Raw genomic sequence first — 25206 nt, 5'->3', positions numbered from 1 at the left:
AATTTAGTATTGGCAGCTACTTCTAAGCAGCTAGACTTTATTTTGGTTCCATACTTGCTGGTCGTGCGATTGGGACCATCAAAAAATTTTTGTTCGTTCTGCTGAACTATTCATATTCTCCCGACCTCGTCCTGCTTGTTCACGATCTCCTAACAACCACACATTGAGTTTGTTCGTGATTCAAAACATGCTGATTTTGACGGAAACTTCGGCGGGTTATGCCCTGTTGAAGGCCAAGGATAAGAAGGTTATTGACTCCGCCATCGACTTGACCCCCGAGTCGGTACTTGCTGCGTATGTGACCATTGCCTGCTCGATTTCTCTTCGGCTCTCGTAGTTATTCTCATCGACTAACTCTGTTTTATTATTTTGATTAGTTTTAAGGTAAAAGCTTTCTCTAAATTTGAGTCTGCTGCTAGTGCGTTGGATGAAGTCAACGCTGTGATTGAAGGAAAGGTTTCGACAAAGCTTGCCAATTTGCTTGCTGAAAATGGAAAGGAGAAAAAGACTAAACTTGTTGTTGCGGATCCCAAACTTGGTATGTGCTTCTGGCTATCATATTGGTCAAGACATTTATTGACAGCTTCTATTTAGGTAACGCTATCAACAGTCTTCCTGACCTAACATTCAAAGTCATTTCCGACTCGTCCACGCAGGACCTTTACCGATCCATTCGCGAGCATCTTCCGTCTTTACTTCCAGGTCTTCAAGAAAAAGATTTATCTGTTATGTCACTTGGACTAGCTCACTCGATTGGTCGGCACAAGCTAAAATTCTCTGCCGACAAGGTCGACGTCATGATTGTCCAAGCTATTGGTCTGCTTGATGATTTAGACAAAGAGCTGAACACTTATGCCATGAGAGTAAAGGAATGGTATGGTTGGCATTTCCCGGAGATGGCTAAGATCATTTCCGATAATGTTGCATATGCCCGTGTCATCAAGCTCATGGGCTTCAGGTCTCGCGCTGCTGAGACAGATCTTTCGACTGTTCTTCCTGAAGAAATTGAGCAAGCGCTGAAGGCTGCCGCCGAGGTTTCTATGGGTACTGAAATTACGCAGTTTGATTTGGACAATATCAATGCCCTTGCTGAGCAGGTTATTGATTTCTCAGAGTACCGACTGCAGCTTTCGAGCTACCTCAATGCTCGTATGGCTGCTATCGCCCCTAACTTGACTGCTTTAGTTGGTGAGCTTGTTGGAGCTCGCCTCATTGCCCATGCCGGTAGTATGATCTCACTTGCTAAGGCCCCGGCTTCTACTATTCAGATACTTGGTGCTGAGAAGGCTCTTTTCCGTGCTTTAAAGACAAAGCACGACACACCCAAGTACGGCATTATTTACCATGCTTCGTTAATAGGGCAGGCTACAGGCCGTAACAAGGGAAAGATTGCTCGTATGCTAGCTGCCAAGGCTGCCGTCAGCTTGAGATATGACGCTTTGTCTGAGGACCGCGATGATGTTGCTACTATTGGTTTAGATAACAGAGCTAAAGTTGAATCTCGCTTGAAGGGATTGGAAGGTCGCGATATTAATATCAACAAGGTTCCTGTTAACGTTAGACAGCAGCCTAAGTTTGAATTTGCCACTCAGAGAGCTTACAATGTTGATGCTGATGCTATCCTCCCTGTTTCTGCTGCTGCCACTAACGGTAAGAGCAATGGCAAGCGGAAAATAGAAGAGATCGACTCTGATGACGAAGAATCCGACTCTGATGACGAGGCAGACGAGGAGGACGAGGATTCTGATGATGAGCTTCTTGACGCCGATATTTCCGCTAAATCTCAGCCTGCTGTTGCTGAAACTTCAGATGAAGAGTCCCCAGTAGCCAAATCAGAGAAGGAGAAAGAAAAGAAAGTCAAGAAAGAGAAGAAGGAAAAGAAGGACAAGAAGGAAAAGAAGAAGGACAAGAAAGAGAAGAAAAGCAAGATAGGAAAGAAAGATAAGCAGGAGATTAAGAAGGAGAAGAAGGAGTCAAAGAAGAAGAGACACTTAGAGAAGAGCAAAGAGAAGTTGAGCAAAGAGGCGAAGAAGAACAAGAAGGCCAAAATTTCCAACTAGATGCCTGCTGCAATCGATCATAATCTCAGGTTATTATCAAATGGGTTTTGGTGATTGGGTTGAGCATTCATATTTTTATATAATGGTTAATTTAGCGGCGCATCAGTTGTGGATTTTTTTGTAAAAAGTTGTGCCATATGGTTTCATTTTAATCGTGATATCTTCTTGATACATTGTTTTTTTATTATTTGTTTTTCGTATGTTGCTCTATGCTACTTTTTCTCTTGTATTGTACAATACACATGGTCCAAAAATATCATAAAATCTCATCTTCTGCCTCTACCAGAGTAGTCGTAACAAGTAAATATTCAGATAATGTTGCTGCTGTATTAAACTACTGTTGTTCGAGTATGCTGCGGCTTGTAAGCGGAGGCGTTTGTGTCGATTGCCAGTTTAGATTCCGCAGGCCACACTGACTGGTTGAGAATCCACGGCCATCAACAGTTTTCTTTGAAGAACATCACTCGAACTGATTTCTTTCGCTAGAAAATATTATAACACAAAGGCCAAGGCTGCACGGATATTTTCGAAATTGTGTTCATTATGAATAGGTATGAAACATTCTGTTTTCACCAGCATGGCGCGTATATGGGCGGGCTGTTTTTTAATTATTGCTCCTGGGAGGTGATTCTATTTGTACTTTCGACTGAAACTAATCGACTGGTGCATTTTATGATTTCCGGCGATATTTTATTGCTTACTTATCCAGAAGTCGATAGATGAAAGCTGACTTTCCTTTTAGTTCTGGAACCAAGACGTATGGCGTAACACCGCCAATCTCCACGGCAGCCCCTACCGAGGCAGAATTCAGTATGAACGAGAAACTAATTGAGGAGCTTAAACGCGAAAAATCTTTTGAATCTGAGGCTGAGTCTCAAAAGAGGTACGGTGTCTAACTATTATCAACATTGACATCACGGTTACTTACAATATCTTCCAGAGTACAAGTGTTGGGCAAACTGCAGGCACTAACAGAAGAGTTTGTCAAAACAGTAAGTATGCAGAAGGGAATGTCCGAAGGCATGGCGGCAGATGCTGGTGGAAAAATATTTACATTCGGATCTTACCGCCTTGGAGTCTATGGTCCAGGTTCAGATATCGACACACTTATTGTTGTTCCGAAACATGTTACGCGAGATAATTTTTTTGATGTGTTTCAAAAGCTGCTACGGAAATGCCCTGAACTTGACGAAATTGCTGCTGTTCCAGATGCTTTTGTTCCAATCATCAAAATCAAATTTTCAGGCATTTCTGTGGATTTGATCTGCGCAAAGTTGGATATTCCTCAAGTGCCTCTGTCTTTGACCCTCGAAGATAAAAACTTGCTGCGAAATTTAGACGAAAAAGATCTTCGCGCGTTGAATGGGACTCGAGTAACAGATGAAATCTTGAATCTAGTGCCGCAAACGATTGTATTCAAGCACGCGCTCAGAGCTATCAAGTTGTGGGCAAAGCGACGGGCGATTTATTCCAACGTCATGGGTTTCCCTGGTGGCGTAGCTTGGGCTATGTTAGTTGCTCGAATTTGCCAATTATATCCTAACGCGATCTCAGCAACTATCGTCAGCAAATTTTTTCATATTCTTACAAAGTGGAGCTGGCCTCAACCTGTAATGCTTAAGCCAATCGAAGACGGTCCGTTGCAAGTTAGAGTGTGGAATCCTCGACTGTATCCGCAGGATCGCGGTCATCGGATGCCGATTATTACTCCTGCCTATCCGTCGATGTGTGCTACTCACAATATTTCTGCGTCTACTCAAAAGGTTATCATGGGGGAGCTTTCCAGAGGTGCTGTAATCATGGATGACATAATGATTGGAAAAAAGCCATGGACTGATCTATTCGCAAAGCATGATTTTTTTCACAGATATAAATACTATTTGGCTGTTTATGCCTCATCAAAAGGCACCGCGGAGCAGCAACTGAAGTGGTCAGGAATGGTTGAGAGTAAGATTCGTTTGCTGGTCAACAAATTGGAATGGATTGATAGCATAGAACTAGCCCATCCGTTCGTCAAGGAGTTTGACAAAATCCATTTCTGCGCTGACGAAGAGGAAGCCAAGCGTGTAGCCGATGGCGAGCAAATCGAGGCGGCTACTACGGTGGAGGCTAATTTAGAAAAGGCAGCAAAAGATGAGGAGAAGAAGGATAACGAGGAAGAAATAGCGAAGGGAGAGATTGACGCGCCTAAGGAAGGAAATGATGCGAAGAAGCTGACAGTCTATACTACTACATTTTTCATTGGCCTGGAAATCAAGATTGATCGTAAGATCTATTATGGGTTACCAGATTACACAGCATTTACTAACTTTTTTTCCAATTTAGCGAAGAATAAGCAGCTAGATATTCAGTGGCCTTGCAAAGAGTTTTATGACACCTGTCGTTCATGGCCTGAGTACGACGAAGATATCAATTGTATCTGCGTGCGCAATGTTCGGAAGTATATTATCATACCTTTGGTAAGCTAAAGTTTTATACATATATATTAACCGGCCATATTAGTTTCAATCTACCTGATTACGTATTTGAAGCGGGTGAGGAGCGACCCGTTCGACAGCCCAAGAAAACAAAACGGAAAATCGAGGACAGTAAAGTGAGTTCTGATCATTTATTTGCTGACATGCTATTGCCAGTTCAGGTACAGAAGTTTCGGTGTCAGATACTAATCATTGGAAATTTGTGGCATTCGGATCCGTACGACATGGCTGGATTGCCTATCTTGTACTGATTTGAATGTTTCAATTTTTTACTCTAGACTATGGACAGCAAACGTCAACGACCTGCGTCTGTACAAGCGTGATGTACGTTCGTGAAAACACGTGGGTATACCCAATGATATAGGAAAACTAATCATTTTACAGAGTTGAGAATATCCCGGGCTACTTTCTTTGTTGTATAATTGAGGTCGTCATTAATTTCGTATGCATATTGTAGCTTGATTTTTTTCCAACTATACATTTTGGATCTCTGGTAGTGCAGCTCAAACTGTTTTCAGAAATAGCTACAACACTTCCTTGAAAATTAAGATATCGTGGCATTTTTTGGTGCAATCTACCTCTTTACGGATAATTTTTTGGGATGTGATCACTGGACTTAAGCTGCTGCAATTTCTTCACTCAGGATGCTCACTTCAACGAGCATTTGTCTGAAAAGCCTATTTACTACGCGCCACTTTCATGCTGTACAGAACTAGTTTTTGTGGATTTTAAAAGTAGTCAAGGGCTGGTATGGACTGCTTTATCGAATGTGATGTATGGTATGTTTATCGTTTACATTGCTATTGCATGTTGCTATGCAGGCTGCAGAGTTAATAATTTTTTTCTGTCTGTATTGATGAAGTTTTTTTGTTTGAGAGAGGTGTCTTAATTATCTGCTATTTATATATATATATATATCCGGAATTGATAGTTGATTATCTTTTATTTTGTGAACGGGTATGAGAGTGCATAATTGGTTGCAAACTCCAGGATTATCCATAACCAGACAATTTCAAACTCAGTCACATTTGATACAAATCAATTGTGCCGAACTTGTCAATTGTAGCAAATGGCCACTGAAGTAGTTCGCGTTCAACGGCATTCTGTGGTTACATAGTTTGGGACGGAGACTTAGGTTTAGGTGCTTGGAAGGTAGTCCCGCAATCTTATATACGTTGAACAGGCGAGTCTTGCAGGCTCATACCAGCTTTTGAGTGAACACTGACGCGTATTCTCTGTTCTCAGAACTTCTCCTACTTTTGAAATTGCTTGTCGCAGACATCTTGGTCTGATTCGCGTGTATTTGAACCAGGAACTCTGCGATGGACTCGTCCGCGTTTACTCCGCCGCTACAATCGACGGCCTCCATGCCCCTTCCACCAAGAATTTCATCATTCACGCAATCATGTACAATATCAATTAGTCCAATATCTCTTATTATCAATGAATGCATTACCGTCACGTCAGCTATGCGCAAGAATGCGCGATGGGCGCAGTCTGGCGTCGCCTCAATCCTTGGTACCGCTATCGATGACGCGCAAGAGGACGCCAGCTTGATTGCGCGTCTTGGGCTTCGGACGAAGCGCACAAGAACTATACAGGTAATATTTTCTTCTCAGTAAGTGAAGCAACAGGAGTTCTGATGTTGATATTATAGGATAATCCTTTGATGGCTGGCTTCTCCAAGCTAAGAGCTGATCTTGCTGATTGCCGCGGTAGGTACCTTATTGCATCTCAATTTGATGACTGAGCATCTCTAATCTTCTCTATTTTTTCTTGCAGATATTTCGACTTTTGACACAGCAGCTCTGTTTCATCCTTTTTTGCAGGTCATTAGGTCCTCGTCGATAACAGGCTCAATCACCTCGCTCGCTATAAACGCCATCACCAAATTCTTCACATATCGCATAATATCTCTGAGTTCGCCACGACTACCATTGGCTATGCAGCTTCTTTCTTCAGCCATTACTCATTGTAGGTTTGAGGCCTCAGATTCAGCGCAGGATGAAGTCGTTTTACTGCGCATACTGCGACTAATGGAGTGCATGATGTGTGGAGTTGGCGGAGATCTCCTGTCTGATGAGAGCGTGTGTGAAATGATGGAAACCGGATTAAGTATGTGCTGTCAGATGCGACTAAGTGAAATGCTTCGACGATCGGCTGAATTGTCGATGGTGAACATGTGTCAGAGAGCCTTTGAATTATTGAAACAGATAGAGCCTGAACAGGACTCAATGGGAATGATTGAAGAGATGACTACGATGCTAAGTCCAAATACTGCTAATGTTCAGATGGTTGAACCTGTTTCCGCATTACCAAATGAAGCCTCCCCAATGATTGATACGCCGAATGTTCAATCAGGTGAGTTCCTGATTCCTCCGACACAGGCTATCAACGACGATCAATATGCCGATATTGATCTGAAGCCGTACGGGCTTCCTTCTATTAGAGAGCTGTTGCGGGTTTTGATTTCTCTGCTGGATCCTAATGACCGACAGCATACTGATGGTATGAGGGTAATGGCACTGCGGATTATAGATGTCGCGTTTGAAGTAGCCGGTTCGACGATTGCAGCCCATCCATCACTTCGCACACTTGCCGTTGATGACCTATGTCGTCATCTCTTTCAACTGATAAGATATGATTCTCCCAAAGTGTTACAGACCTCCCTTCGTGTGTCGTCTACGATTTTGCACACAATGCGTCCACATCTGAAACTGCAGCAAGAATTGTTACTTTCGTATGTAATTTCTTGTCTCCATTTGCGAGTAGAAATACCAAGAGAGAGCGGAGTAGATCCGATTTTATACGAAGGCATTCCCTCCACGCCTACCGTTTTGCAGCGGTCAGCATCAACAGCTACCACGGGCAGTACTTCTGGCACAACTACTCCAGTTCCAGTGAAGGAGCGGCAGAAATTGGGGATGGAAGGTGGCATGCGCGGACCCGAAGCTAGAGAAGCTATGGTCGAGTATCTCAGCGGTCTTGCGCGGATACCGAGTTTTATGGTTGACCTATTTGTAAATTATGATTGCGATGTCGAGCGTATGGATTTATGCACCGATCTTGTTGGAATGCTAAGCCGGGTGAGTAGTGAGCAGAGTTTACAGTTTTTACACTAATTGCTAATCATGCATATCAACAGAATGCGTTTCCTGATGCAGCTATATGGACTACACCTAATGTACCGCCTTTGTGTCTTGACGCTCTACTGTCATATGTGTCGTTTATAGCTGATCGCTTGGACTTGGCTCCCAATGATAAAAAGGACTATCCCACGGCCGAAGAGTTGATTGAACGCCGAAGCAAGAAGCAGCTCGTTATTCGCGGGACCGAGAAATTCAACAAAGATCCAAAGAAAGGCCTGCAGTTTTTAGTAGAGAATGGGATTATCACTGATGGCAACGATCCAAAGTCTGTCGCGTCATTTTTACGCAATACCTCACGTATCAACAAAAAATTGCTTGGTGAATATGTTGCCAAACCGTCAAATAAAGATATCATGAACTGCTTCATTGACAGCTTTAAGTTTGATGGCAAGCGAATTGACGTTGCTTTGAGGGAGTTGCTTGAGAGTTTCCGTCTTCCAGGTGAGGCCCAGCAGATTGAGCGGATTGTTGAGAAATTTTCAGAGCGCTATTGTGAGTTCTCGCCAAAAGATGTTGCGAACAAGGATGCTGCGTTTGTACTTAGTTATTCTATCATTTTGCTCAATACCGATCTTCATAATCCCCAAGTGAAGAACAGAATGACTTTTGAGCAGTACAAAAATAACTTGAGGTCAGTTAATGATAACAAAGATTTTGCTGTCGAGTATCTCGACGAAATTTACAATGCAATCAAGCACAATGAAATCATCATGCCCTCAGAGCACGACAACCGGGCAGGATTTGATTATGCTTGGAAAGGACTTTTACAGAAAGCGCACTCTGCTGGTCAAATGTTAGTGTGCCAGGACACCAACTCGTACGATGCAGAAATGTTTCGCGCGACGTGGAAGCCAGTTGTAGCTACTCTGGCGTACGTTTTTACGTCAGCGACGGATGATATGGTGTTTATGCGTGTCATTACTGGATTTGATCACTGTGCTCAGATTGCTACGAGATATGGACTTTATGAAGTGCTAGATTATATCATTCTTTGCTTGTCCAAGATTTCTACCTTATCAGTTGAACCAATGATTAACAGCGCGGCTGACTCGACTGAGATCCAGGTCGACGGAAGCAGTATCACCGTCAGTGAATTATCGGTACGTTTTGGTCGCAACTACAAGGCTCAGCTGGCTACTGTTGTATTATTTCGGGTTGTGCGCGGAAACGAGCATCTAGTGCGGGCGGGCTGGCGCGATATACTATATATTTGGTTGAATCTTTTCACCAATTCTCTGATTTCACCCTATTTTTCTGAATTACAAGACAAACTTGATGTTCCTTCGATTCCAAAGATCAATGCTGGAAATGTTATCAAAAAGAATGATGCTAAGGATAATAGTATTTTTTCGACGTTGTCATCTTATCTTTCGAGCTATGCCGTCGATAGCCCACCAGAACCAACTGATGAGGAACTTGAGAGTACATTGTGCACAGTCGACTGTGTGAATTCATGCAATTTGAGCGAGATTTTTGACAACATCTCGGCTCTTGATCCAGTAAAAGTCGGCTTTATGATAAACTCTCTACTTGAAGAAGCGCAATTGCTGCAGCAAAAACGACCGTTTACGACAGTCCGTGATGAGCTATCAATTGAAACCTCGTCTGACCCGGCTTTGAATAGTGGCTCTCTTCATGCGTCGTCGCTAGCTTCATCGTCGTCTTCAGACAAGAAGGCTGTTCCATCGAGTGCGCCTTTGAGTATTTATGTCCTTGAGATGGCCACGTGTTTAGTTGCCAAGGATCCTGCTTGTTTGAATGAACTCAGAGGCACCTTGATGAGTACATTAAAAACCATTCTAAGCAATGCAGAGAACACACATTCTATCGTCATTGGACGGATTGCCTGTTACATGCTAGCCATTCTACGGAAAGTAATTAGCGAATATAATTCTGAGCCTAGTCCAGAGCGACTAGACATACTTAAGGACCTTTGCGGCGAGGTGTTTATGAGTATTGCCGGTGTTAGCGGTGATATTTTGAAAGAGACTGATTCTGTTGTCGCGTTCGCTCTCGTGCATTGCTTCCGAAGTGCGCCTGAAGTGATTAAATCGGCATTTCTAAATACTCCTGAGCAGGCGTTTTGGAAAACTCTCGAGGCTTTGCAAGAAAACTCGGAGGCTGCACCGTTAATCTTCGAACTTGCACAGGAGATCACCGGGTTTACGGATATCGATGAACTGGAAGCACGAGATGAAAAAGACTATAGACCTACTCTGGCACTAATTCGTACGAGCGAGAATTTCCAGGCAGTTATTGATTTGCTTGGAACGTTTGCTTCTGCGGGAAGTATTGGAAGCGACTGGGAGCAACGGTCTGATCAGCGAAGCGGCGGCGTCAGCGGCGGCGGTGCGCGCTGGACTGGTCGTTCAGCGACGCCGCCTGTGACAAGTAAAGTACAGACTCGGAATAACGGTATTGCCAGCCGACAAGATCGTCGAAATTATAGCACACTAGGCAAGCCAACGTCGGGATCCAGCGGAAACAGCGGACGAAATAGTGAAGACATCTTGCGAGGAACGGCGATGGTAAACGGCAAACGCATGACAGCGGCGGAAGTTAATGCTGCTGTTGCTTCGGGGACATATCCGGGTATGCAGAGGCCGTATACTGATATCATTGTCCGTGCCGTCAAGGCTGTGAAGATGATCAACGAGTTTCGAGTGTACGTCCAAGAACTTGTTGAAGAGTCTAAATTGAGTCAGGATGAAGGTTTGTTCCACTTTTTGCATCTTTTTTTCTTCCTATTATTTAATACATAAAAGTGGAATACTAACAAACAGTCAACTAGGCTGGACAACGTTTTGGTTCCCAATTTTAGACGGTTTACTTTTACAATGCCTGAATGCGTGCCGCGAGGTTCGCCAACAATCTTTTGGTTCTTTACAGCGCACGCTTCTCTCCCCCGAACTCTCAGCCACCTACGACGATTTCGAATGGACGGCCATTTTTGACGCCGTACTTTTCCCATTAATATCTGGTCTGTTACGTCCAGAAGTATATCAATCTGATCCGCGCGGAATGGGCGAGACGCGCCTTCAAGCCGCCTCATTACTGTGTAAAGTGTTTTTATATTACTTGGAGCGAATGTCTGGATGGCAAGGCATGCTTGATTTGTGGCTACGAATCCTGGATATGATGGACAGATTGATGAATAGCAGCCCTCGAGATAATCTAGAGGAAGCAGTCGCAGAGTCGATCAAGAACGTCTTGCTGGTAATGAGTTCGACCGCGTATTTGGTCCATCCCAATAAAGCCGCAAATGATCCGCTCAAATTAGAATTATGGCAACAGACATGGAAGCGATTAGAAAGATTCATGCCGCCTGCGGCTCTGGACGGGTTGTTATTGGATGACGATTCTGCGGTTACGGTACAAGATGATGCGACGGCGGTCGTGCAGAGTGAGCAGGTTGTCGTCGAGACTGTTGTGGAGCCTGTTGTTGGTAAGTGAGGCAAAGTAGCAAAGGTTTTTCTTTTTTTTTTGTATTATAGAGATATGTTATTTAAAAGTTGCAACTGAGGAGAAAAAAAGGGCTTCTGCTGAGACTTGATATACTGGTTGCTTAACGCTGTATTATTATAACTGCTCATTCTCTCTCAACCATTTCATACAAACCAAAAAAAGCACATTAAACAAAAAAGAGCGAATTTACTAGTCCAGTACAGAAATGTTTGAAATTTACCAAACTCTTACAAAATAAAAATTTACACTCACATTCACATTACTTGCCTTACTCTTTCAGCATTCTCAAGCAAGCGTTCAAACTCCGCGGCACTTCCTGCGATCGATACATCTTTTTGAAAAACAAAAGCTGCAGCACGATCTTGCCGACCGGGTACGGAGTTGCCTTGATTTTTTGCGCACTACTAGGCTTGGTACCGTCAATGCCAGGCTTTGTCCATTCGTTATAGCACGGGATTTCCAGGATCTTCGACGTCATGTTGACTTCCTTTTCAATCTGTTGCAAAGAGATATACGAGCGCGCAAACGATCCATCTGCTCCAAGCATATTCTCTATAGAGTTTTTAGATGACGAAGTGTCAACCGACGAATGACGACCGTGAGTCTGCACAAGAAGACGGCGTTTAGGCGAGCTAAACAACTTTTCAAATCCAAACTTGCTATTGCGCTTAGTTGGCGACGGTGAGCGCGATGTCGAGGACGTGTGATTAACTTTAACCTTCAACGTCAAAATGAATTCAAGGTCCTCGCTAGCAATCAATTCAAACTCCTGGTAAATTGGCGCATTTCTACTCAGACTCATGTGAGCAGTAGTGACGCAGTGAATACCATTATCCAAAGTGAGAGTAAAAAACGCTTGTGATTCTATCTCCTCATTAGCTTCCATCTTTTTGCACCAGCTAAAAAAAAAAAAAAGGGCATACCTTCATCATCATAATTCAACTTCATGTCCTTCAAAGCAAGGACTTTGACAAACAACCGGCCGCGGTCAGCGGGATCAACGGCTTCAGCAGGATCTTTGAGAATTTCCTGGACATTAGCAGGGATCACGTTCAGCGCACGAGAGCTAATTGCTCGAGTTGCAGTCTCTACTACTGGCTCATCGTCAATGATCATCGACTGGCTCTGAATCTTGACTTTTTTCTGTGCAGACTTGATCTGTTGCGTGGAAGTAGACTTTGTAGGAGGCACAAGAGGAACGTTTCGCGTAGTTTTGACCGGAATATCAGTAGCACTCGGAGCATCTGCCATAGCACGAGCGGCCGCTCCTCTACCGGGAATGTTTAAAATCTTCTCCAACATTGGATTCTCATCGGGAAAATCTGAAATTGCGCGAGCATACACAATTTTAGTATTTTGTCGCATCAAGTATCCCCGCTATTCAGTCAAAGGTCATCAGCATCAAATGATAAACAAGAGGATATTTAAATTTACTCACATTCTGAATTTCCACAACCTGATCGAATTCCTTGTCCAAGTCGAACGAATCCTCCTCTCCAAAATCTAGATCTAAAAATCGATGCTTCCGAGTAGGTGATCCAGGCAACTGATCTCTGATATCGGGCAAATCGAGAAATCTCCGTTCCTCAGATTCGATACTGGCCTTTCGTACCTCACTAGCCATAGCGCGAATATCTCCAGGAGTCATACTTGGCCGCGTTCGAGCGCCTGATGATGACTTGATTGTCTGAATGGCAGATGCTCGACCCTTAGGCAGATTCATCAAGACGGCAGTATCAAGCTCATCCTCGGGCCGATCAAATAGCAGATTACTTTGAGACCAATCACGAGACAAGAATGATTTTGAATTAAGATACTCGTCAAAACCTAGAGTACTTTCTTTCTCATCGGACTCAAATGGAAGATCCATGAATGATCCAGTTGAGGAGCTTTTAGTCATCATCATCTTAGGCTCACTCTTGATCTCTTCCACTCGTGAAGATCTGAAGTCGGCTAATGCCGCTTGTAAAATATCCTCGCCTTGCTCATCATCGTTGTCCGGAACAATGTCCGAAATAGTGTCTGTGTCCTCAAGGCCTTGTCCATCTTCCATATTCTCTTCCAGTTGAATCCGCTCGTCATTGTCAGATACTGGAAGTTGATTCAAATCCTTCGCATCCTCTTTTTGTCCTTCATTCTGATCCTCACTGACTTTCAATCCCTGAAGCTGATCATCAAGTTCAGTAACAGGCTCCTCTTCGGCAGTAGTCTTCTCGAATACTTCTGTCTCAGGTTCAGAGGCTATAAACTCAAGAACATCAGGTGCAGCAATAGGCTCCTCCTCGTCTGTCTCCTTGTCTTGAAGATTAAATTCATCATTCTTTAAATTTCTTACAGAAATCCGCTCCTGAGCTTCGGTCTCATCCTCCTCTTTAACGGTAGCCATCTCGAGCTCATAGTCAGAGTCATTGTAAGCATCCAGCAAGTCAATTGGATCATATTCTGAAGCTACACTAGGATTGCGACGTAGTTCAACATTAGACATTTGCGGTGTCGCCGTCGTCGCAACTTCAGCTGCAGCCTGACGAGGTGGCAGAACCGGCAATGGCCGTGCCCCTTTAATACTAGACGCGCGCTGCGGACGCAGACCATCCTGAGAATTATATTTTGCTAGCGGCGACGAAGGCCGCTCGATTCGATGAGTAGGAGGTGGAAACAGTTCGTGACGCCGCTCTGATCCATCTTGTGCGTTGAGTGAAGTCTCATCTGAAGTAGGTGAAGTAGACGAGAATTCTTGACCGGTCTCGAATTCTAATACCTGAGGAGGCGCCATCTCAAAAGTGACTTTCTTTGATCTCAACGATCCAGAAGTCGAGAGGAGAGACGACCTTTTCTCCAGATTAAGCGGACGCACATAGTTTTGCTCGGTTTGTTGCTCCGGTTCCTGCAGCTGCTGAACATCATCGATATTACTCTTAGCCTTGTTAAAATTCAAAGGCTTTGTCGGCGACGCCGGAAGCGGTCTACCGGGCGAAGTATAGCCATTCTTATTTGCAGCAGGCGAAGTTTGAAGAAAGATGCTGTTTCGCACACGACTGCTGATAATGGGACTATTGTCGTTTGAGTTTGCGGGTTTGACTACTTCGCGCTCTTTTTCGTGCCAGAAGCTCATTAATTGCTTTGTTCGGGGAGAGAGATCTGGTCGGTTTTCTGCAGTCTCAATAGGAGGCTCAATTATTGGAATTTTGACCGGAGTAGGCATCTCATAATTCGGATTCTTGAGAATAACTTCGGCCATCGATTCGTTTTCCAACTTTTTCAAAGCACGATTATGTTCAACGGTTGAAGGCGAGTTTCGGCGCGAATCAGTAGATGATACTTCGACAAGTGGATTCGATGAGCGACGAGCGAGGTCGGGATTAGTATTGGTTGTTGCCACCACGTTGAGACGTTGTTTTGTTGGCGTCAGTTGACCGTTTACGTGCGTGACATGCGGGCCAAAGCTAGCAGTCGATTGAGAAGTCGACGCCATCTTTATCTTTTGCAATTTTGTTTCGCTAACCGGATTCCAAAAACAAGTGATAGTTGAAGTAATCCAAAAAAGTGACAACAGAAGAGATAAAAAGTAAGTACTGCCTAGGTCCTATGCCGCATCTGTCATAGACGATTTATTGGTTCTGCGGCGCATTGTTTACACTCTGCTTGTTGACTTTATAAAGTTTTCTTTGGTTGTCAAGGCAACAGTTCTTTATAGATATGCTTACCAATTAAAGTTATTGTATTATATAATTTACCAGTAAGCAATAAAATAAACTATACTTTTGTTGTGCTGAAGCAATGAGCTGGCATAGTCGATTATATTCTGACAACGAAAGCGTATCAGTTACATTATTTTTACTACCACATATGTTTGTAGAAGAGATAGAGCTGTCATTACCATATCAATTACTTTGTGAATCACATTAAGAGCTCAAATAAGATGACGAGGTTATAGATTTGATTATTCACGTGATCTATGATGAACCTAGCGATCCGAATAAGATAATCTCAGCGCTCTAACTCATTCACATCTCTGCAACCACCATGTACAGCACAAAACGGTTTGGTAGTGTAACGTGAGAGTTATTCGAACTGCTGCTTGCGTATGAAACATGCAGTATAAAATTGGCTCTTTCACTTGTATCGATCTGTCAAAATGCGATTTCTTAAAGCAGGCAAATAAATACTCGGCTCGTGAGCATATTTCACGTGTCTGGAGCATTCCCCTGCCCAGAAACGAGCAATATTCCTAACTTTCTTGATATCCTTTTTTCTCGATTGCTTAGGCACAATGTGTGCATGAAATGACAAGAGAACAATGGACATTCTTAATTGCGATAACGTGCAATTTGACTCGACACGGACTTGGTCTTTGATTATCTGCGGATCTGGATGACTATCTGATGATCTGGATAATTTATCAGATTATCTAAACTTTAAAAGATAATGCAATATCCAAATAGCCATAAAGACAAGTTTCAGACATCAGACTCCAATTTCAACACCTTTTTAACAGCAAGCGTAATACCCTGGGCAACAAGAGCGACATTAATCCGAAAGTCAAGCCTTCTGACAGCGGACGACAAGGTTCATGTTACCATGTAAGTTTATTTTATTTACCTTAACCGCAACTCTTGGGTGAAATTACAAGCAGCAAAAGTTTCAAGCATTTGGCAAATATGAAGAATTTATTAAGATAAAATAATTATGAACGATTACAAAATACCACAGCTCGTGATTACACAAGCATGATTCCCGGGTGTAATAAAATTATACAAATATACGGATATCACATACACGAACAGGGTAACAGAAGGCGCAATAGAATAACGGCAAATTAGGCACTTAAACGGAAGTCTTGATCTCTTCCATGCTACCCTCTGCCGTCTCGGCGGCTTGACGAGCCTGCATCTTAGCTCTGCGCTTGGCAATCTTTTTGGCGTCATGCTTTTCAGTCCAGGACTTCAACAAGGGATAGTAACCATGCTTCTCCTTGTACAGAAGAAGGACAACAGCGACCATGATAGCTATCCAGTAGAGATTGTAGGAGATGACGGAGCCGTAAGTGGCCGAGTTCTGCCAGCCGAATAGAGCATTGAAAATCATCCAGCCTCCAGAGGTCTCGGGATCGCAGCAGTTGACGTGCCAGACCGACTTGCGGATGTCGTACGAGCCAGCGCCATTTCCAGACTCGGCAGCTCCTTCACCAACTACCTTGACCCACTGATAGAACTCAAGGTACCACACAGCCTTGGAGAAAAGACCAGCGCCGACGAGATAAAGAAAGCAAGTTGCACCAATCAAAAAGTACTGGATTTTGACAAAGTCACCACCCTTGTACATCAAATAACCTACAAGAGAGCCGGCAACAAGACCGCAGATGACGGGGAGAGGGAACGCCTTGGCAGGAGAGGACAGAGCCACTCCGCCGACAAAGACGATAGCTTCGACACCCTCACGCAAGACTGTAATAAAAGGAAGAATAGCCATTGCGTACTTGCGGGAAAAACGCGCAAACCAGCCTTTGCCGTAATGATTGCGCTCCTCAAGAGCTTCGGCGATTTTAACGCGCCATTTCTCCTTGAGCTTATTGAGACGGAGCATGGCAAGTCCCATGATGGTGATGATGATGGTGGCAATAAGGGAGAAAACACCTTCGTAGATATCTTCGGAAGAGCCCCAGATGTCGCGACCAAGAGAGTACCAGGTACCGATGAAGGCACCACCGATGACAAGACAGAAGAAGAAGCCTATGGCGGACCCGATCCAGACATGTTTGACGAGTCTTTTGTAGATGGTTGGGTCATCAGCAGAGCGACCAATACCCTGCTTAAGGAAAGCAAGAAGGACGGAGATAATTACAGAGGCTTCGAGGGTTTCTCGAAAGACACTAGGAGAAAAGAAGACAAGAGAGATTAGCGGAGAAAGACGAGGATGGCAAGAGGACTTACATGAAGAAGACGGAGACTTCAAAGACGTTGTTCGCCATTGTGAACTAGTCTGTCAGAGAGAGAAGCACTAAATGCAGAGTAGGAGAGCGGAGGAGGACCGCGACCGGCTTATAGGCAAGAGAGCAGGAGAGAGCAAGAGAAGACGACGAGGCGTAGCGAAGGGAAAGTCTAAAAAGGTACGTGCGACACGAAAGAAGTTTAAAATGCATTTTCCACGGAAGAGGTCTAGACTGTGTTGGTAGGTTGCTGCTTGAGCATCGAGACTGTTTTTTACTATTATTTACTGAATATCATTGCTTAGTATATGATGATCATCTTGCTGTTACTGCTGTGACTATTGCGGTGGTTATTGTGGTTATTGTTGTTATTGCTGGACTACTTGTATGTTGTGTATTTTGCATCGGAACAAGCACTCTCTCTTCTCTATTTCTCTCTGCACTCTCTTTCCGACGCTCTCTTGGCACCGTCTCGCCTGAGCTTGGCCTAGACCGCCCAAACTTATCTGATCCAAACCGCGGTTTCTACAGCCGCACGCTGCTCTCGACACACTCTAAAACCTTGATGCCCTGTGTCGCGCCTCTCGTGGGCCGGGCCTTCCTCTTGCCGGAGCTTCATATGCCGTTCCTCATCCGCCTCTGTCTTTCTTTTCTCATTCTTTTCTCCCTCTACAGCTCCTTTATTTGCAGTTTTCCTTGCCATGCGTTTCTCTTTTCTCGCGGGTCTCGTTGCCGCTTCTGGCGCCCTCGCCAAAACTGTTCAGTATGACATGTCCATCGGCTGGGTCACTGCCAACCCTGATGGCGAGTACGACCGTCCGACCATTGGTGTGAATGGTGAATGGCCGCCGCCAGTGATTAAGTGCAACATACATGACCGGGTTATTGTGAATGTCACAAACAATCTTGACGAGCCCACGGCGTTGCACTTCCACGGCATGTTCCAAAATACTACATCCTTCATGGACGGTCCAGTCGGGGTCACCCAGTGCCCTATTCCTTCAGGCTCCAACTTTATCTACAACTTCACCGTCAACCAGCCCGGTACGTACTGGTATCACTCGCATTACTCTGCGCAGTATCCTGACGGTCTGCGTGCGCCGTTCCTCGTCTACGATCCTGATGAGCCGTTCGCTGATGACTATGATGTCGACACTTACCTCACTGTTGCTGATTACTACCACGACCCTACTCCCTGGTTGTCGGCCAACAAGTTCCTTACTCTCTTTAACCCTACCGGATCTGAGCCTATTCCTGGTGAGTCGAATCTTTTCAAATATATGAGATCCTTTATACGCATGCTTACACGATTTATAGACAATGGACTTCTCAACGAGACTCAAAACTACAAGTGGATTGTTGAGCCCAACACGACTTACAAATTGCGCCTCATCAACATGGGTGCTCTGGTGTCGCAGTACATTTGGTTTGAAGAGCACGATGTGACTGTCGTCGAAGTCGATGGTGTCTACGTCGAGCCTTACACGACCGACCGTATCTACATCACTGTTGCGCAGCGATACACCGTTCTGTTGAAGACCAAAAACTCCACGTCGACAAATTACCCCTTCATGACCTCTTTTGATACCGACATGCTTGACACGGTTCCTGACGATTTGATGTGGAACGTCACCGGATGGCTTACCTATGACGAAGACGGAGAGTTCCCTGACGCGGCTGTGATTGATGAGTGGGTGTTCCTTGACGATTTCAACCTTGTCCCAGTCGAGAAGGAGGCTCCTTTTGAACCCGACACCTCAATCACTGTCTCCGTCTCGATGAACAATCTTAACGATGGTGTCAACTACGCCTTTTTCAACGACATCACCTATGTCGCGCCCAAGGTGCCCACCCTCTTCTCCGTCATGAGCTCTGGCAACCAGTCCACAGATGCTACCATCTACGGCTCAAACACAAACACTTTTATCCTCGACCACATGGATGTCGTTGAGATTGTGCTCAACAACGCCGATCCTGGTAAGCATCCTTTCCATCTTCACGGTCACGTCTTTCAAGTCGTTGAGCGTTCGGAGGCGTCTGCGTCTGATGAAGAGTTTGTTGTTTACGATGCTTCCAACCCGGGAACTATTAATGAGTACCCTATGCGTCGTGATACTGTTTATATTCGCCCGAACGGATACTTTGTGCTTCGTTTCCGAGCAGATAACCCGGGTGTGTGGTTTTTCCACTGTCATATCGAGTGGCATCTGCAGCAAGGTCTTGCGCTTACCCTCGTTGAGGCACCGCTCGAAATACAAAAGTGGACTATTCCCGAGGACCATTACGCGGCTTGCAAGGCCGGTGGATACTCATACGAGGGTAATGCCGCTGCCAATACCGTCGATCTCACGGACTTAACAGGCGAGCCTGTTCAGCCTGTACCTATTGCGGCAGGATTCAAGACCAAGGGAGTTGTTGCGCTTGTGTTTTCGTGTATTGCGGCGTTTGTCGGTATGGCGTTTATTCTCTGGTACGGTATGTCTGAGCTCAAGAATACTGAGCATGAGGTCGCTCAGGTTATGGGAGAAATTCCTCTCGATGATGAGCTTAGTGATTCAAAGTAATATTGTACCTTCTAAGTGAATGCGATTGTGCGTGTCTGCGTGTATTTTGTTTTCTTTGGGTTGAAGTAGTGCGTGCGACTAGTAGAATAAGTACTCCTCAACGCCTTGTAATTTTTTGCAAATTTATAATATAATCTCTTTACTATTTTTTTATAACCATATCTTTGATATTTGAATAGGACCTGAAAACAGAAATAAGCCTGCAAGCAAATATGCCACGATATCTGTACTCTAAAATCAATCTGCACTGATTTGTACATTTGTATATTATCTCACTACAACTCTAAAGGAAATCAGCATTACAACTGTCAGGATACTTTAATTTAATAAAAGACACGAGTTGGTTGTCTCTATACATCAAAGTAATAGAGAAAAAAGGAGCAGGGCTAACTGGAGTCATGATCGGCAACTTGGCATCCAAAACCAAGCTTTCGCCAAGACTGCACTTTGCATCTTCCAAGCACTCACCGCCAAATTCAAACTTTGCATCTCTTTGCTTTTGCAAAAAACCCTACACTGACTCTCAACGCCTTTGAAAAGAGCAGCCATTCTCTCATGTTGCAACTACTAATAAAGCAAACACGAAATAAAGCGCAGTATACGCAAAATCAATAAGCTTTCATCAATGGCGGCACAGCCGCGTCCTGTGTCGCATCACAATAGTAATGAACAGGAGCCAGTTCCCCTAAACCGATAGTACGCGGCTCAGGGGCAGACCGAGTCCTCTGATTTTTTCGAAGAGAAAGAATAGAGTAGAAAGAAAGAAAGAAATAAAATAGAAAGAGCTGAAAAGAAACAAAATAGGATGATATAGAGAAAAGAGTAAAGAAAAGAGTAGAGAAAAGAGTAGAGAACGCTAGATGTTTAGATATATATGAAGCGTATAAACAAATGAGCGTAGGTCTAGTACATAGGCCTTCATACAGAGAAGGAAGCAACAGCAAGGCCGGCAAAATACAAATGAGAACTAAAATACAAATGAGAATAAGCATTCAAATATACGAGCAAAGTAAATAACAAAGGATAATGCTTATAGTCGACAAGAATAAATAGGCGAGGAAGTAAATGACAAGACATGGCCTCAGGGGTGCCCAATTTCAGGGGATAAAGCACACAACTGCCGCACGCCAGCGACACAAAAAACGTACCAGATTTCAAAGAGAAGAGATATCCCAAAACGTGGTTTGAAGGAATCCGGCAGCAAAGGCGGGATGCGTGCGAAAATGCCGCTGAGGAGATGAGTGTAAAATAGAGTTTGAGATAAGGTTCTGCTAGATGCAGGCCAAAGGCTTAGAGAGCGGCAGCCAAGCAGGCCAAGAATTTCTGATAGACGTAGAAAAGCGAGAGAGGTCGGTTGGATTTGAATGCTTTACAATTCAATCACTTCAACCGTATCATAAAAGAGAGGAGTATGTAAAAGAAATTGACAAAGGAAGTAGCGATGGTAGCCTGATTGAATGGCTGAAGCAGGACAAGTAACCAATTGCGGCATTTTCGTGTTTTGGTTTCCGTGATCAGTCCGCAAGCAAAAATCTACTAGTAAATAAAGCCGAATACCAATCTGAAAGACTGTGGTCGAGGTATACTTTGCCTGAAGGTGGTCTCCAATCTTTCAGTGTCTCTATCCTAGCTATTCGTTTCTACTCTTTCTTGGATGTTTCAATGTCGGAAGAATCGGCCAAGCATTTCGCTTGGGTGAGGGCTTCGGCAGGTGCTTCTTGGCACAGAGCCACAGCTTTCTTGGCCTTGCACCGCTTCAGCAATACATCGCCAATTTCATTTATTATCATCATTACTGCCAATATTATTGTAATTGCTTCTATTGCTAGTGTATTAGACGTAATTAGACGTACTCTTGCCGTCGTACTAGGCTGTCTTCAAACTGTCCCACTAAACTCAATCCAACCCGAATAAGTTAACCCCATCTGATTACCGGCGCCGCAAAAACCAAGTCTTTCCGTTGTCGAAAATTAGCATTTCGATAGTGACCATCGCCAGGCCTGGCCTTTTTGGCACGGACTCTCTAGTTCCAGCCCACGACTTCACTCTCATAAAACTCTACAAAAAAAAATACCCGCCTGTCAGTCCTGCTTGTATTTAGTCGGCTATCTTTCCTTTGTTGTCTCTTCTCTCCTCCCTACCCTCACACCCTCTCTCTTTCTCTTTCTCTTTCCCTTCTTTGCTGTATTTTGCAATGAGGTTCGCGCCTTTTATCGCCGGCGCATTCACCGCTGCCTCGGCCGTCCTCGCTAAAACCGTGCAGTATGACTGGACTCTCTCTTGGGTGAACGCTAATCCAGATGAACTCTACGATCGTTCTGTTGTCGGCGTCAACGGTGCTTGGCCTTTACCAGCTATCCAGGGCAAGGTCGGCGACCGTGTTATCGTCAACATCACAAACAACCTCGGACAGCCGACCTCGATTCATTTTCACGGTCTGTACCAGAATGGTACAAACGAGATGGACGGCCCGGTTATGGTCACTCAGTGCCCTGTCCCTGATGGGTCCAACTTTATCTACAACTTCACACTCGATCAGGTCGGAAGTTATTGGTATCATTCGCACTGGAAGGCGCAGTACGTCAACGGTCTCCGTGGTCCGCTTTTGATTTACGACGACGACGAGCCCTTCAAGGATGAGTATGATGAGGATATTTACCTCACCATGTCGGACTGGTATCATGACGAGGCAAACTGGCTTGTCAAGAATGAGTTCCTTACTCTCAAGAACCCTACCGGAGCCGAGCCTATCCCTGGTGGGTTATTTTCTCTTGCTTTTATAAGTTTATTGTTCGCAGTTCGACTACTAACTGGTTTTGTGATTTGTTTTTAGACGCCGGTCTTTTGAACGATACCCAGAACTTGCAGTGGGTTGTCAAGCCAGACACAACCTACAAGATCCGCATCATCAACATTGGTGGCTTTGTTTCTCAATACATCTGGTTCGAGGGCCATGACTTTGAGATTGTCGAGGTCGACGGTATTTATGTCGAGAACCAGAAGGCGTCGATGCTGTATGTCACCGTCGCGCAACGTTACACCATCTTGCTGAAGACCAAGAGTTCGACTTCGGAGAATTTCCCATTCATGGTCTCGTTCGATCTCAACATGCTTGATAACTTACCCGACACTTTGAACTACAACACTACTGGATGGATCACCTACGACACCGAAGGCGACTTTCCTGACGCGGCTATAATCGACGAGTTTGACTTTTATGATGATTTCTACCTTGTCCCTGTTGACAAAGAGGAAACCTGGGAGGCCGACACCACGGTGACTGCTACTGTTGTCATGGACAATCTTGGAGACGGTGCCAATTATGCTTTCTTCAACAATATCACTTATGTGGCTCCCAAAGTACCCACTTTGCTCTCGGTGCTCTCAGCTCCCGAAAACGACTCCGTCAATGCATACATCTACGGTTCAAACACCAACGCTCATGTGTTTGAGTACGGTGAGGTAGTCGAGATTGTGATTAACAATGGCGACACCGGTACTCATCCTTTCCATCTTCACGGTCACGCATTCCAGGTCATTGAGCGCTCAAATGCTTCGGACTCTGACGACGACTTTATTGTTTACGATGCTTCCAACCCCGGAATCAGAAATGAGTACCCTATGCGTCGTGACACTCTTTACTTGCGACCTAACGGATACTTTGTTATTCGATTCAAGGCCGATAACCCAGGTGTGTGGTTCTTCCATTGCCATATCGAATGGCATCTTGAGCAAGGTCTTGCTATGGTCTTGGTCGAGGCGCCTCTGCAAATCAGAGAGCGTATTACTATCCCCGACGACCACTGGGAGGCCTGCAAGGTTGGTGGCTACTCGTACGAAGGAAATGCGGCTGCCAACACGCAAAACTATTTCGACTTGACTGGCGAGAAGGTTCAGCCGAATGCGCTGCCGGCCGGATTCACCGCGCGGGGAATTGTCGCACTGGTATTTTCTTGTGTATCTGCATTCTTAGGTATGGGATTCTTAACATGGTACGGTCTTTCGGAGCTCAAGACTACGCAGCATGAGGTTGCTCAGATTATGGGAGAGATCCCGCTTGATGATGAGAGCGGCGAGTCGAAGTAAAGAACGAGCACATGGCTTGAGTTCAGTTACTCCTCGCTTTGAATTTGCGTTACGATGTCTTTTTGCTTTTTTTTTTTTTTTTTGTTTCTTTTTTTGTTTCATTTTGTTTGTTTCTTCCAAGATTCCATAAGTAATAGTAATTGTGTATTTTATAATTTTTAAATAGATTTTAGAACGATAAAAGATACAATGGAGAGACTATTCAAGAAGGATGCGGCTAGTGTGATGGATGAAGGCAGGTGTCAGTCGATGAATGAATCAATGATTAACTATATAGACTTAAAAAAGAATGGCAGTTGTCATCGAACTCAAAATAAAGAGCAAGACGAAAGAGGAATGTCCGACGACTCGGCAAGATCGAGATAAGCAATGAAATAGACCTTTTACGGAAAGCTCCGTCAAAAGAAGATTAATTGTCAACGATAGTTTACTCAACAGACGAATAAACTGTGTACAATCGATCACCTCAGAGCAATAGCATACAAAGATTCTGCATAAAAGTGGGTATTCTAAAAAGACACGTTCTAGGCAGCCGGTTGATTATCTGATTGCGCATGAGCCCAAACCTGGTGCCTTTTTTTTTTTCGCGCTTTTAGCTCCACCAGGCGGGTGTTTTATCAGATGAGCCAATCACAATCTGATACTCAAAGTACAAAGTCATTGCACTTTTGGCTTTCGCTTTTTGCAAACGGTGAAATTCGCAGTTTGGAAGGATGTCGAGAGCGTCTGTGTCTGCTGTCAATAAACTAAAAACTCGTCGAAGCTTCATCTCCCGCCTCGATTCGGGCTTTTTTTGCGAGCCTGGTTCTGGACCACCGCTTCATTGCTCATCCAGACTCTACTTTGCACTTTTCTCTTTCAATATCATCCATTTTATTTTTTTTTTTTTCGTGCGGTGTAGTTCATATATTTTGGTCTAGATATTCTCTAACGCATGTGCACTACTGTGATTCATGCATTCCTCGCTCGCTTGTTCCGTGGCTGCCTCCATCCGTCTGCGACTCGAAACGTAGACTCGGGTACATGGTCGGTAATGCGTCTGTCTGTCTCATGATGTCTGCTGTACTCTCTCTATCTCTCTACAGCTATACATACTATGGCATATTCTTGCTTGTTGATCAATCTGTTATTCTTATCTAATGCATTATAAAAAATATATGCCATATTTTATTCTTTAGAAAAGCCTTTTATTCTACTAGGGTTTCGTTGGTATTTGTTGTTGATCTTCTACGCTAGCTTTGTATGCATGAGTACGTTGAGCATGCCTGCCGTATCGCCTCTTCCGATTGACTCTAGGTGCTAAGCTTCTTTCGCTCTAGCGTTTGATACTTTTTTTTCTCTTCTCTAGTTTCTGTCTCTTTAGTTTTGAAATTCGCTTTTCGTAATAAATATCCTTTATATATTAATGCTCTGAATTTAAATGCCATGGGGTGATTTTATATTTATTTTTTTTTTCCTTTCTAGCTATGTCCTAGTTCA

General features: G+C 44.2%; 8 protein-coding genes across 8 annotated transcripts; 5 read left to right on the top strand and 3 right to left on the bottom strand.

Annotated features, from left to right (window-relative positions):
* The first annotated feature begins 124 nt into the window (after window positions 1-124).
* On the top strand, window positions 125-2316 carry V2V93DRAFT_366825 (uncharacterized protein). Its single transcript, XM_066909402.1, has 3 exons — window positions 125-294; window positions 378-538; window positions 595-2316. Exons 1-3 carry the CDS (start codon window positions 188-190, stop codon window positions 2058-2060), a joined length of 1734 nt encoding a protein of 577 aa, XP_066767085.1. The 5' UTR covers window positions 125-187; the 3' UTR covers window positions 2061-2316.
* A 463-nt stretch (window positions 2317-2779) lies between these two features.
* On the top strand, window positions 2780-4528 carry V2V93DRAFT_322429 (Poly(A) polymerase central domain-containing protein; the record flags this gene model as incomplete). The annotated part of the gene is made up of 3 exons (XM_066907404.1): window positions 2780-2943; window positions 3001-4325; window positions 4386-4528. 3 exons carry the CDS (start codon window positions 2780-2782, stop codon window positions 4526-4528), a joined length of 1632 nt encoding a protein of 543 aa, XP_066767084.1.
* Window positions 4529-5697: 1169 nt separating this feature from the next.
* Window positions 5698-11332, top strand: V2V93DRAFT_333547 (uncharacterized protein). Its single transcript, XM_066907691.1, has 5 exons — window positions 5698-6138; window positions 6195-6252; window positions 6320-7623; window positions 7683-10398; window positions 10478-11332. Exons 1-5 carry the CDS (start codon window positions 5860-5862, stop codon window positions 11137-11139), a joined length of 5019 nt encoding a protein of 1672 aa, XP_066767083.1. The 5' UTR covers window positions 5698-5859; the 3' UTR covers window positions 11140-11332.
* V2V93DRAFT_366814 (uncharacterized protein) lies at window positions 11190-14793 on the bottom strand. Its single transcript, XM_066909401.1, has 3 exons — window positions 12590-14793; window positions 12075-12528; window positions 11190-12015 (listed from the first exon to the last, which is right to left on the bottom strand). The coding sequence occupies exons 1-3, from the start codon at window positions 14621-14623 to the stop codon at window positions 11420-11422; spliced, it is 3084 nt and encodes a 1027-aa protein (XP_066767082.1). The 5' UTR covers window positions 14624-14793; the 3' UTR covers window positions 11190-11419.
* A 1006-nt stretch (window positions 14794-15799) lies between these two features.
* V2V93DRAFT_366811 (iron permease FTR1/Fip1/EfeU) lies at window positions 15800-17259 on the bottom strand. Its single transcript, XM_066909400.1, has 2 exons — window positions 17082-17259; window positions 15800-17020 (listed from the first exon to the last, which is right to left on the bottom strand). Exons 1-2 carry the CDS (start codon window positions 17117-17119, stop codon window positions 15976-15978), a joined length of 1083 nt encoding a protein of 360 aa, XP_066767081.1. The 5' UTR covers window positions 17120-17259; the 3' UTR covers window positions 15800-15975.
* Window positions 17260-17284: 25 nt separating this feature from the next.
* V2V93DRAFT_399830 (multicopper oxidase-domain-containing protein) lies at window positions 17285-20085 on the top strand (the record flags this gene model as incomplete). The annotated part of the gene is made up of 5 exons (XM_066912566.1): window positions 17285-17315; window positions 17383-17598; window positions 17753-18334; window positions 18395-19378; window positions 19439-20085. 5 exons carry the CDS (start codon window positions 17285-17287, stop codon window positions 19639-19641), a joined length of 2016 nt encoding a protein of 671 aa, XP_066767080.1. The 3' UTR covers window positions 19642-20085.
* A 128-nt stretch (window positions 20086-20213) lies between these two features.
* On the bottom strand, window positions 20214-20774 carry V2V93DRAFT_181207 (uncharacterized protein). The gene has a single exon (XM_066906944.1). It carries the CDS (start codon window positions 20631-20633, stop codon window positions 20250-20252), a length of 384 nt encoding a protein of 127 aa, XP_066767079.1. The 5' UTR covers window positions 20634-20774; the 3' UTR covers window positions 20214-20249.
* Window positions 20775-21726: 952 nt separating this feature from the next.
* On the top strand, window positions 21727-24211 carry V2V93DRAFT_366805 (Cupredoxin). The gene is made up of 2 exons (XM_066909399.1): window positions 21727-22397; window positions 22475-24211. Exons 1-2 carry the CDS (start codon window positions 21836-21838, stop codon window positions 23725-23727), a joined length of 1815 nt encoding a protein of 604 aa, XP_066767078.1. The 5' UTR covers window positions 21727-21835; the 3' UTR covers window positions 23728-24211.
* Window positions 24212-25206: the final 995 nt, after the last annotated feature.

This window comes from Kockiozyma suomiensis (genome assembly GCF_038497685.1).
Source record: "Kockiozyma suomiensis strain NRRL Y-17356 unplaced genomic scaffold V2V93scaffold_4, whole genome shotgun sequence".
Classification (NCBI taxonomy): domain Eukaryota; kingdom Fungi; phylum Ascomycota; class Lipomycetes; order Lipomycetales; family Lipomycetaceae; genus Kockiozyma; species Kockiozyma suomiensis.
This window is presented reverse-complemented; position numbering and strand designations above follow the sequence as displayed.

Excerpts from the sequence above, each read along its gene's own strand:
- V2V93DRAFT_366825 (XM_066909402.1), top strand. The coding sequence starts at position 188 with ATGCTGATTTTGACGGAAACTTCGGCGGGTTATGCCCTGTTGAAGGCC. Across the intron at positions 295-377 it reads CCCGAGTCGGTACTTGCTGC|TTTTAAGGTAAAAGCTTTCT; the intron begins GTATGTGACCAT and ends TATTTTGATTAG. Across the intron at positions 539-594 it reads TGTTGCGGATCCCAAACTTG|GTAACGCTATCAACAGTCTT; the intron begins GTATGTGCTTCT and ends GCTTCTATTTAG.
- V2V93DRAFT_333547 (XM_066907691.1), top strand. The coding sequence starts at position 5,860 with ATGGACTCGTCCGCGTTTACTCCGCCGCTACAATCGACGGCCTCCATG. Across the intron at positions 6,139-6,194 it reads AGCGCACAAGAACTATACAG|GATAATCCTTTGATGGCTGG; the intron begins GTAATATTTTCT and ends TTGATATTATAG. Across the intron at positions 10,399-10,477 it reads TAAATTGAGTCAGGATGAAG|GCTGGACAACGTTTTGGTTC; the intron begins GTTTGTTCCACT and ends ACAGTCAACTAG.
- V2V93DRAFT_366814 (XM_066909401.1), bottom strand. The coding sequence starts at position 14,623 with ATGGCGTCGACTTCTCAATCGACTGCTAGCTTTGGCCCGCATGTCACG. Across the intron at positions 12,529-12,589 it reads AGGTTGTGGAAATTCAGAAT|CGGGGATACTTGATGCGACA; the intron begins GTGAGTAAATTT and ends TTGACTGAATAG. Across the intron at positions 12,016-12,074 it reads GTTGAATTATGATGATGAAG|AATCACAAGCGTTTTTTACT; the intron begins GTATGCCCTTTT and ends ATGAGGAGATAG.
- V2V93DRAFT_366811 (XM_066909400.1), bottom strand. The coding sequence starts at position 17,119 with ATGGCGAACAACGTCTTTGAAGTCTCCGTCTTCTTCAT. Across the intron at positions 17,021-17,081 it reads GAAGTCTCCGTCTTCTTCAT|TGTCTTTCGAGAAACCCTCG; the intron begins GTAAGTCCTCTT and ends CTTTTCTCCTAG.
- V2V93DRAFT_181207 (XM_066906944.1), bottom strand. The coding sequence starts at position 20,633 with ATGCTTATTCTCATTTGTATTTTAGTTCTCATTTGTATTTTGCCGGCC.
- V2V93DRAFT_366805 (XM_066909399.1), top strand. The coding sequence starts at position 21,836 with ATGAGGTTCGCGCCTTTTATCGCCGGCGCATTCACCGCTGCCTCGGCC. Across the intron at positions 22,398-22,474 it reads CGGAGCCGAGCCTATCCCTG|ACGCCGGTCTTTTGAACGAT; the intron begins GTGGGTTATTTT and ends ATTTGTTTTTAG.